General features: G+C 45.7%; 2 protein-coding genes and 1 non-coding gene across 6 annotated transcripts in view; 2 read left to right on the top strand and 1 right to left on the bottom strand.

The window, feature by feature from the left end:
• Positions 1-41: 41 nt before the first annotated feature.
• On the top strand, positions 42-5194 carry Kpc1 (Kip1 ubiquitination-promoting complex subunit 1). Of its 2 annotated transcripts, none has more exons than NM_142168.2 (11): positions 42-389; positions 448-694; positions 840-985; positions 1047-1787; positions 1852-2134; positions 2193-2508; positions 2581-2990; positions 3071-3184; positions 3244-3894; positions 3956-4562; positions 4627-5194. In NM_142168.2, the coding sequence occupies exons 1-11, from the start codon at positions 226-228 to the stop codon at positions 4944-4946; spliced, it is 3999 nt and encodes a 1332-aa protein (NP_650425.1). In that variant the 5' UTR covers positions 42-225; the 3' UTR covers positions 4947-5194. The 2 variants fall into 2 exon arrangements, with proteins under 2 accessions (NP_650425.1, NP_001247116.1); NM_001260187.1 differs by having other exon boundaries at positions 197-389.
• Positions 3895-3955, top strand: mir-3644 (mir-3644 stem loop). Its single transcript, NR_048395.1, has one exon. It is a non-coding gene; the product is annotated as a mir-3644 precursor RNA (primary transcript).
• Gyc88E (Guanylyl cyclase at 88E) overlaps positions 5010-9395 on the bottom strand; it is a 40868-nt gene continuing 36482 nt past the window's right edge. The window contains exons 7-16 of one of the 3 annotated variants that reach the window (NM_001043246.4): positions 9210-9333; positions 9022-9154; positions 8668-8894; positions 8501-8605; positions 8284-8430; positions 8076-8226; positions 6959-8021; positions 6674-6907; positions 6328-6612; positions 5010-6254 (exon numbers count right to left, since the gene is read on the bottom strand). In NM_001043246.4, the coding sequence (NP_001036711.1) occupies positions 6086-6254; positions 6328-6612; positions 6674-6907; positions 6959-8021; positions 8076-8226; positions 8284-8430; positions 8501-8605; positions 8668-8894; positions 9022-9154; positions 9210-9333 (2638 nt within the window). In that variant the 3' untranslated portion in view covers positions 5010-6085. The remainder of the gene's footprint in view (positions 6255-6327; positions 6613-6673; positions 6908-6958; positions 8022-8075; positions 8227-8283; positions 8431-8500; positions 8606-8667; positions 8895-9021; positions 9155-9209; positions 9334-9395) is intronic. The other 2 variants (NM_001260186.2, NM_169616.4) reach the window with 2 other exon arrangements.

The following is a 9395-nucleotide window of genomic DNA, read 5'->3' as shown; positions in this document are numbered from 1 at the left end:
TATCCAGAAAGAAAACTGTATAATATTTTGTCAAAATTCAAATTTGTTAAAAAATCATCGGCTTGTCGCGTGACCCGATACTTGCCACCGTTAAGCAGATTCACAAGGAGTGTCTGAGTTTACCATCCCTAAAGCTAAAGAATTCCTTTTTGTGACGGTCGAGCTCGGAATCGGACTCGAATTTGTGTGGCTGGAGAAAGCTGGCATTGAAATGACAGAGCCAAAATGTCGATATCAAAATTATTCGTGAAAGTATTCAACGAGGATATATTCGAGCAGGTGGACCACGATAACCTGTATTCGGATCTGGACGATGACTTGGAGGGCGCTAATTGCTCGACGGTTCCGGATCCGAGACCCGCAAAGCTCGCCGATTTATCAGTTACCAAGTAGGAGTGTCCTTAGCCGCTGAGGTTAAACTTTTCAATGGACAATCCTTTCCCTTAGGCAGATGCTCATAGTGCGAACCTGGCTAGATGACAAGTTCCAACAAATCCAGACCGACAGCAATGAAGAGATTCGGCGCCTGTACATGGAGACAGAGAGCCGCATTGGCCCGGATCTTACCATATTCGATGTGGACTATACGACTACAGTGCGGGTATCCTCGGATCGCCTAGCCCTGCGCTCCCAGGGCAGCTTCAACACGGTCCGGGCTAATTGTTGCGTGTACGGCGGTCGCTGGATGTATGAGGTAATCGCTATTACATGGAGTGGGAGGAGTAGCTAAAGATTGGGGAATGAGTGGTAGATTCGACGGTGGTTGACCACCGGTCATTGACTCGTATTGAGGAGTGTGGGTTGCTCGTGCGTACTAAGAACGTGTCATTTATATACAGATCCACCTCCACACTAAGGGCGTAATGCAGATTGGTTGGGCCTCCAACTCCTGCCAGTTTAACGAAAACAGCGGGGTGGGAGATACCAAGTCCAGCTATGGATACGATGGCAGCAAACAGCAGATCTGGCATATATCCACCAAAAAGTAAGATATCCATTTATTCAACATTGATTCAGGATTTATATGTATATAATTGCTTTCCTAGGTACGGCGACAAATGGCAGATTGGCGACGTTATTGGCGTGACTATTGACGTGGATAAGGAAGTGATCGAATATTATCGAAATGGCCGTTCCATGGGCGTGGCGTTCAACAAGTTGGAAAAGGGTCCGGGCATCTCCTTCTTCGCAGCCATCTCCTTGGGCTACACGCAGGGCATCGAGGCGAACTTTGGCAATCGTCCCTTTATGTATCCGGTATCGGGCTTCCAGCCGCTAATGGCTCGACCTATCCTTAAGCTGCAACGGGCCAACCTGCTGATGAACTACTTGGTCAACCTCGCTGGCATATTTTCCAAGTATAACGCCCAATCTGGGATGGCACCAACGAATGGCGCAGATGCTCGCGTTTCCACTAAAAAGACCGTGTACTGCATATTTGCCACCTTGCTGATTGAGAAGTTCACCAATGAGATATTTGATCCATATATCATCGAAGATGTCCTGCTCAGAAAGATCTCGAGCATGACAAATTTAGCGTCCGAGAAGGAAAACTCCTACAGCGTACTCCATGGCTTGTTATCTCTCTTCTGGAACTACATGGAAGGCGACGAGATCAAGTTTGTGTTGCGGAAGTTGGTGAACGCTTTGCTGGGTACTTTTACGCATACGATACAGGGCCTGGACTATGAGAAGCATCGCCAGGCGCTCGGAATGCTGCATTGCCTTTGCCTGCACGAACAGACCAGAAAGTATCTGCTGGAAGGAAAGCTGTTCAAAAAGCACTGGTACGGATAAAAGATAAAACTCGTGTAATCCTGAGTGTTAAATTCGAATAATTTTTTCATTTAGTCTTGCATTTTTCCTCTACATACATCCACTGGAGTTCTACATCATGGAGGAACTGCTGCCTGACAGTATGGCCTGGACGGAGGGCATCGATGGCCCCAAGGAAAAATATCTGAATGTTGTCGAGAAGGTGCGCAAAGTTACGGAGCCACTGTATACAGCGCAAAAGGATCTTCTCTGCACGCTGATGATCAACTCGGACGGATCAAGGGAAAGTCCGTCAAGCCGCTCAATATTTTTGAGCAAATTGCGTCGTTACGTAATCGATCTCAGCATGGAGCAAAGGGTAAGTGTGCCCAATGATGATTTTGCACGGTTTTAATAGATCCTTAACCTCCATGTAGCCCTTCCACGCCTTTTTCTTTATGCAATCGAGCATTCAGCATCCACTCGATGCGCCTGTGGCCCTCGCATTTGCTAGCATTCTTATTGATCAGACGCGCTCGATGTTCAAAGATGAAATGCCCACAAAGAACGTGGAGGTGAACAGCGATTATTTCATAGATGGTACCTTTGACTACATGCACTTTGATCGCGTTGGAGGTGTCTTGTCACATTTAAGAAAAGTTCATCGGGGCGACATCGATGCTAGGTTGGGATCAGCTCGAACTCAGCAAATTTATGAAGATGATAGGCAAAACTTGCGGGTCAATGAAGTGGGTATGTATGCGAAAACTTTTGTTTAAATGCTGAAGCATACAGTAAAATAATTACAACTTGTCACAATTTCAGATACTACGCTTTACCTTTTGGGCGAAAACATAAACAATGTGCCCGTAGTGGGACACACTCAGGGCGCCAATAATACAACCTACACTCATTTCCTAAATACACGACCCAATAGCAGCACCGACTCCTCGCCGGGCAACGCGGATATGGAGGCCAGCCTGTGCGAACTCCTTGATTTGTGTATCATCTTTTACTACTCGGCAGGCCACAAGTACATAGTAAAGATAGCCACGGTAAGAGACGAGATCGCAGCTCTAAATGAAGTACTTAAGGAGACGAAGTTCTACCGGGAGGATATCGAACGTAAACTTGGGGCATTGGAGCAGCATGCCAATGTCTGCATGAACGAAAATCACCAGCATGTGATGGGCGAGCTACGGTCTAAGTTCAGTCAGCGTCAGAATGTTTTTGCTGTGAGTTGATAGTTTGCCTATTGGTTATTCTTATTTAAGTAGTTTATAAGCAATTAGAATATGTTTCTTCCTATTTGCAGACACGCTCTATTGCCCTGGCAAGGAAGCAAGTTTGGCTAAGAGGAGTGGCCCTGAACAATCACAGGCGATCCCTGCTCATATGGCTACTAGAGCGAATGTTACGAACTTTGACGGTACGCAATTTTTTTTTGTAATTTTATCTTTTATTGATCTTATTCTTTCCATCCATCAGACTGCTTCAAATACGGGTTCTTTGTTCTCATTTGTACCTGAGGTGTATGTTAATACACTGCCTATTCTGCTGGACGCCGTAATGGACTTTAGTCACCATGATTTGAAAGCTCAATTCGAGGCCTCAGATGCGGAATGCAGCGTGAACGCTGCAGCAGAGTTTCTAGGCATTCACTCAGCAGATCCTCGCATTGTGCTTGCCTCATGCAAAGACTCACTGCTGCAAGCTTTGGGAACGCTCACCTGCCACAAGTCCGGAGTACGAGCTCTGGAACGTACTTCGAAGAGGTCTCAGGCTAGTCTGGTTCGTGCCTTGCTACGCCCCTATGAGAACAGAGCTTGGGGCCAGAGCAATTGGCTGCTATTGCGCTTTTGGATGGGCGAGGGATATGCCTACAAGGATTCCCGCCAGCCCTCTGTGTGGCAAGGTGGCTCGCTGCCCCTCCACCAGGGACTGTGTCGCAGTCGTTCCAGAAACGAGACGCATACAGGATTGCTGCACAATGTCGCTCCCGCTAATCCCTCAAAGCATTTTCAACGTTTAATCGGCGCCAAATTGTTGGAGGATGAGCCTTTCGCCACCGCCTTTCTGAACTCGGTGTTGAGCCAACTAAACTGGGCTTTTTCCGAATTTATTTTATTGCTGCAGGAGGTGAGTGATTATGGTTTAAGTAATACGAATTACATAAACTATATTTAACCACTATTCTTAGATACAAAACACTGCTCAGAGGCAGGAAAACACTCTTTTTGAGCCCAAGCAGCTTAAGATATGCTCCATGTGCTTTGAATTGACTGTTTCGCTGATGCGATGTCTGGAAATGGTCATCACAACTGCGCCTGAAATCGTCACCGATGAATCTCGTCCAAATAGCGATCTGCTACTCAATCGCATCTGTCAGTTGATTAGCCAGGTGCTTTCGCGGGTTACAGTGCCACCCGGATGTTTCCAGTTCGTGGTGGACATGTGCTCGGCGGACCTAAATGCAGTCACCCACTATCCTATTGTGACTGCTGCTTTGGGTATTTTGCTAGCCCTAATGCAGGAAGAGATGGAGAGCGATTTGAGACCTCAGATTGTAACGCGCGTATCCCGGGCTTTTCTCACCGATCCGAGCTTCCAATTTGCCACGCTGGAATTTGCACTGGGAGAAATCCGAACGCCACTGCTGGAGCAGAAGAATATACCACGCGGTAATTTCGATCCCTCTTCCAGGCCGCACATTGATCCGCTAACAAACGATGTACGTGTGCCGTTGCCTAATAATTCCAAACGTATTCGGGCCGATCCGCCAATCCTGAAGTTTGCCCTTAATGATTGTAAGTATATTGAAAAGGTAATGGAATAATTATAAGTAAATCAACGTTTTAAATCAATTTACAGTTCCCTCCCATGTTTCCTCTGAAGAAATCGACAATGTCCGCAGGCTTATCGATAGCCTGCGAGTGAAACAGACTCTGCTTTCCGACATTACACTGCCATCAGAGGACTCCCTGTGTCCGATCTGCTGCGCCAAGCCCATCACTGCCGTTTTCACGCCATGCAAGCATCAGTCCTGCAGCGACTGCATCATGCAGCACATGATGAACTCCAAGGTGTGCTTTTACTGTAAGACCACTATACAAACCATTGAGACTCTGGACGGTACGGTCATCTTTTCCAACGACGATGTAGTCCAGACGCCAATGATCGAGCGGGCCTAAGGAAAAACCCACCGATAGCAATCAAGGAAAGCCCAACCAAATCTAGTCAAACTCCTATGCTTTAAGTGTATATATATACATATATTTGGGTACATTAACTTGTATCGTTTCGTACAATTTTTGTTTGAGTTTTATGCTTGCCATTATAAGTTCAGATGTGATATGCCGAAAGTGCAATGAAAAGAAGTTTAAATAATGAGCTATTAAACGGATAATAACTCAGAAATATATTAAGTAGCACAATATTTAAATTTTGCCAGTTTTATTTGCCATGCTTTTATATTATTTTTCGCCATTAGTTAAAATAGAAAACAAAGTGAATGCATTTATTTTGAAATAAATACCAAAATGTATAAATCTTTGTGATTTATAGTTTTACAAATGTCAACCTAAGATCTCTTAATAAAGAATGAGCGAATATAAAAGCCATTTAGTGTCTTTGGAATATACTAACAAAATGATTTAGTTATAACACTTCAACATTGCTATATTGCGCAGCTATTTAGTGAAATATATTTTTCATGTATACACTCAGTTGGTTATTACACAGTATTGAAATCAATTAAATAGTTGGAACTTTATTTAAAACTTTAAGAAAATAGCTCCGATTTTCTTTGAAAAATATTCATTCTACACATAAAATCTACTTAACCATTCAACTACTACAAATATATAGAGACTTTTTATAGTACATTTATAGTTAGTTTAGTTTATTGTGTGAGCAATTTCTGCCTCAGGTGGTTTCATGAAAATGTACGGAAAATGCCTTTCCATTTGTAGTTTGATTTCCGGTTGGTATTGTCATATTTAGAGGTCAAGAAATTTAACATCTTTTGGTTAATACACATAGGCATCAAGGGTGCTAACAGTTTTTACAGATTTTTCGCATACTTAGACACTGAATTGCCAAATTTTAAAGCCCTGTTCGACTAGCTATAGTCTGGGTACACGTAACACGTAGGTACATTCTTTATCTAAGCTATTCTATACACTATGAGATTCAACATCTATCTAAATCCTAATAATTGCTGACTAGTTATTAGTACTATATCGAAAAGCACGCGGGAATATTGAGCGAAATCCGAGTCAGTATACATGATATGGAATTGATGAAGGGTGTGCTCGTGCTGCCCCCTCCTCTACAGAATCCGGCAAGCATTCGAGTGCATCCGGTGCGAATGACGTCCATTGCCATGTCCAAAGCCGCTGCAGCACTGATGGGTTATTCCGCCACGTGGAGAATGCTGGAAACTCTGGCTGTTGGTCATCTTCGGATCCATATGATGACAGCTGGGTGCATGACTATGACTATGTCGCGCGGGATTAAAAAATATAACTTTTGAAAGGAATATATGAAAAGTGTGATCATGGCTCTACTCACCCATGACTGCAGAGGCCGGAGTCTGAGATGGAGCTGGGCATCAGGCTCTGTTGCTGCTGCTGCTGCTGCTGCGGCGGCGGAGGCAGAAACAGTGGACACCCACCGGCAGCCAAATCACCACCTCCATCGTGGCCGTAAAGGGCCAGACGCATGTTGGCCGCCTTTGCCACCGACTGAGACTCCACTTCTTGAACCTCTTCGATCATCTTGTCCAGCTTTTCCATTGCCTTGGTCTGTTTGGCGGCCAGGAAGGCCTTTCGCGCCGCCTTCGACATTGAGTGCGGTCTGGAAAAGGAAGTTTATGTTACTTTTGGGTAGATGTACATATACCCTCTCATTAGCTCACCTGGCTGGTGCCGAGTTAGATCGATGCGGAGGAGGTGAGTGCAGGGAAATGGATGATACTGAATCCTTCGAGCCTGGTCGTTGGCCGTCGCCTTTGCTGGTGCTAGCCTGTACCATGTGCATCACTGGAGCCACTGCCATTGGCGGTGACTTGGTTCTCATTGGACATACCACAGCAGCCAACGCAGTTGGAGTGGTTGCATCCAGACTGCTGCTGTTGGAGAAAGTGATTTTTCTAAGAAACGAGAAGTTGGCTAATGGCTCTAGATTCCATCTAAAAACTTACTTCAGCTTGGTCGCCTTGTCGCGATCCAATGATGCACTGCTGCAGCTGGCCGTTTCTCTGGCTGGTGCCGTTGACGGAGGCGTCAGTTGATCCATGGCGGCCAGTTCCTCCGGTGTAAATTTATCCGGATTACTAGGTCTCGGCTTGGGCGGTGCGCTGCCAATCCGGAATGGAGGAGTTGGGCTAAAACCGCAGGGGCTCTGATTGTTGTTATTGTTTGCCAGGGAGGAACGTGAGATTTGCAGATCCTCGAGAAACTCCTCGGTGTCCAGGATGAGAGAGCCGAAAATTTCCGAAGGAGTTCGCATAAACACGTGGCCCGTGGAATTGGAGCGGGACTCGCGACGTCTCTCCTGATCCGGTTGAGCACAGCTCCTTACCGGAGAATTGGCTACGCTTCGTCGAGCCACATCCTTGAAGGTCACGGGGGAGTAGATGCGACTGTTGCGGTCATCCGACGGTGCACCTCCACCCGCTGCCGCTCCTGTTGCGCCAGAAGCTACTGATGGTAGTGCCACTTCAACTGAAGCTCCAGTTAATGCCTCCGCCACCACCGCCTGGTGATGTAGCGACATGTGGGCCGCTGCAGCGGCTGTTAGTGCCAAACCGGAAATGCTGGATGATGAAGCCATCACATCCACAGCAGGAACGTTGCTGGTGGGCATGGAAGCTGCCAGGGAAACTGAAACGGGCATCATCGGAGTCAACGGCTTGGATACAGGAGGCATGATGGCCTTCGTCTTGGGTGTGGGCGTCGGTGGGACAGGTGAGAGCGGATGAACTTGCAGAGCAGCGGTTAGTTGCAGAGGCAGCCGGTTCTCTCGTTCCTCCAGCCAGTATGTGCCCATGGTGCCCTTGCCCTTTACATCGATCTCACCGCGCTCGATGATCTTGTAGTTGGGTCCAATAAGAACCTTCGTAGACTCGGATATGTGCACCTTCATGGCGATGCTGGTGGACTCCATTCGTGAGGCGGTATTGACCGTATCGCCAAAGAGACAGTAACGCGGCATCTTAAGGCCCACGATGCCCGCCACCACTGCGCCCGAGTGGACGCCCACACCTGATGGGGATCAGTTGGTATATTAACATATAAGTAAAGATTAAAATATCTTACGTATCCTCAAGTGCTGGCCCGTTGAGGGATCCTTTAGATCGGTTATCGCATCCACCATATCCAGGGCCATATCACAGACTCGCTCGGCGTGATTGGCATCCTTATCCGGAGCACCCGCCACCACCATATACGCATCACCAATAGTTTCCACCTACGAATCATCTATTTCAGCATTGAGTTCACCTCATAGATATGGAATCGAACCTACCTTGTACACTGAATTCCGCTCCGTCAGCTTATCGAAAATGGAGTACATAGCGTTCAGCATGGACACTACCTCCATCGGAGTAATGCGGCTGCAAATCTCGGTGAAGGTAACGATGTCTGAGAACAGGATGGAAACGCTATCGAACATCTTTTGGGATAATGTTTTATATATTATAATATAATATTATATTTAAGATATTGTTCTGAGGAACACTCACCTCACAGGTATCAATGGGATTCTCGCCCCGTCGGAGCCTATCAGCCACCTGTTTGGGTATCATCTGATACAGCAGCTCATCCGTTCTACGCATCTCCTCATCCAACTTTGGATTACACCTTGTTAGCTAAGATCAACACTTTTGCATTCTTCCCTAAAAAATCTTACCAATCTCATGGACTCCTCTAGCTTCTTTGACTTCTGCTGTTCTTGATCCAGTGCCAACTTCAGTTCAACCGATTGTTGAGTGCCCGCCAGCATGAGATCTCTGCTGAAGTCGTGCATGGACAGATCGTTGATATATAGACCTGTGGTTATTAGTGAGGTCAGATCCGGCATTACGGGAGTACCCAGAAACATAATCATGCGCCAGTTCTCCATGTAAACCATTTGACCTGCGAAAAATACGGGTTTACTATATTACAAAGAGCACAACTTCTCTTAATTCAGTTTTATATTTTTAGCGAAAATGAGTTAATTTTAATATGATCTTTTGATTTTGTCGTTAGTATTTGGGTTTACCTTTTAATCTAAGAGACTTTTCCGGTTCGCTGCCATCTTCATGCTGCAGTAAGTCCTCGTTTTGCACATCGAATCTCTCCGTAACTGGATCCACAGTGACCAGCTCGAAAATGTTGTTAGTACGATTGAGTATCTGATAGGTATTTAAGGGTTACGCGACATTATGGCTATCAAAGGAACACACTTACAGTCTGAAACTTGAATGCAATTAAGGGACGAACTAGATCGAACCAGGCCGTAATTTTTTTTCCCAGAAGTTCCGGTAAAATCACCATCAAAGAGTTACCAATACTACGCACAACCATATCAGCACTAAATATAAATTCAAATTAATCAAACATTAGCGAATATTTAATCAAAAACCAATGATACTT

This window comes from Drosophila melanogaster, chromosome 3R (genome assembly GCF_000001215.4).
Source record: "Drosophila melanogaster chromosome 3R".
Taxonomy (NCBI): domain Eukaryota; kingdom Metazoa; phylum Arthropoda; class Insecta; order Diptera; family Drosophilidae; genus Drosophila; species Drosophila melanogaster.
The sequence above is the reverse complement of the archived record's forward strand: the minus strand, read 5'-3'. Positions and strand labels throughout refer to the sequence as shown.

Coding starts and splice junctions, on each gene's coding strand:
- Kpc1 (NM_142168.2), top strand. CDS start 226: ATGTCGATATCAAAATTATTCGTGAAAGTATTCAACGAGGATATATTC. Junction 2,135..2,192: donor ATCTCAGCATGGAGCAAAGG/GTAAGTGTGCCC, acceptor ACCTCCATGTAG/CCCTTCCACGCCTTTTTCTT. Junction 3,895..3,955: donor TTATTTTATTGCTGCAGGAG/GTGAGTGATTAT, acceptor CACTATTCTTAG/ATACAAAACACTGCTCAGAG.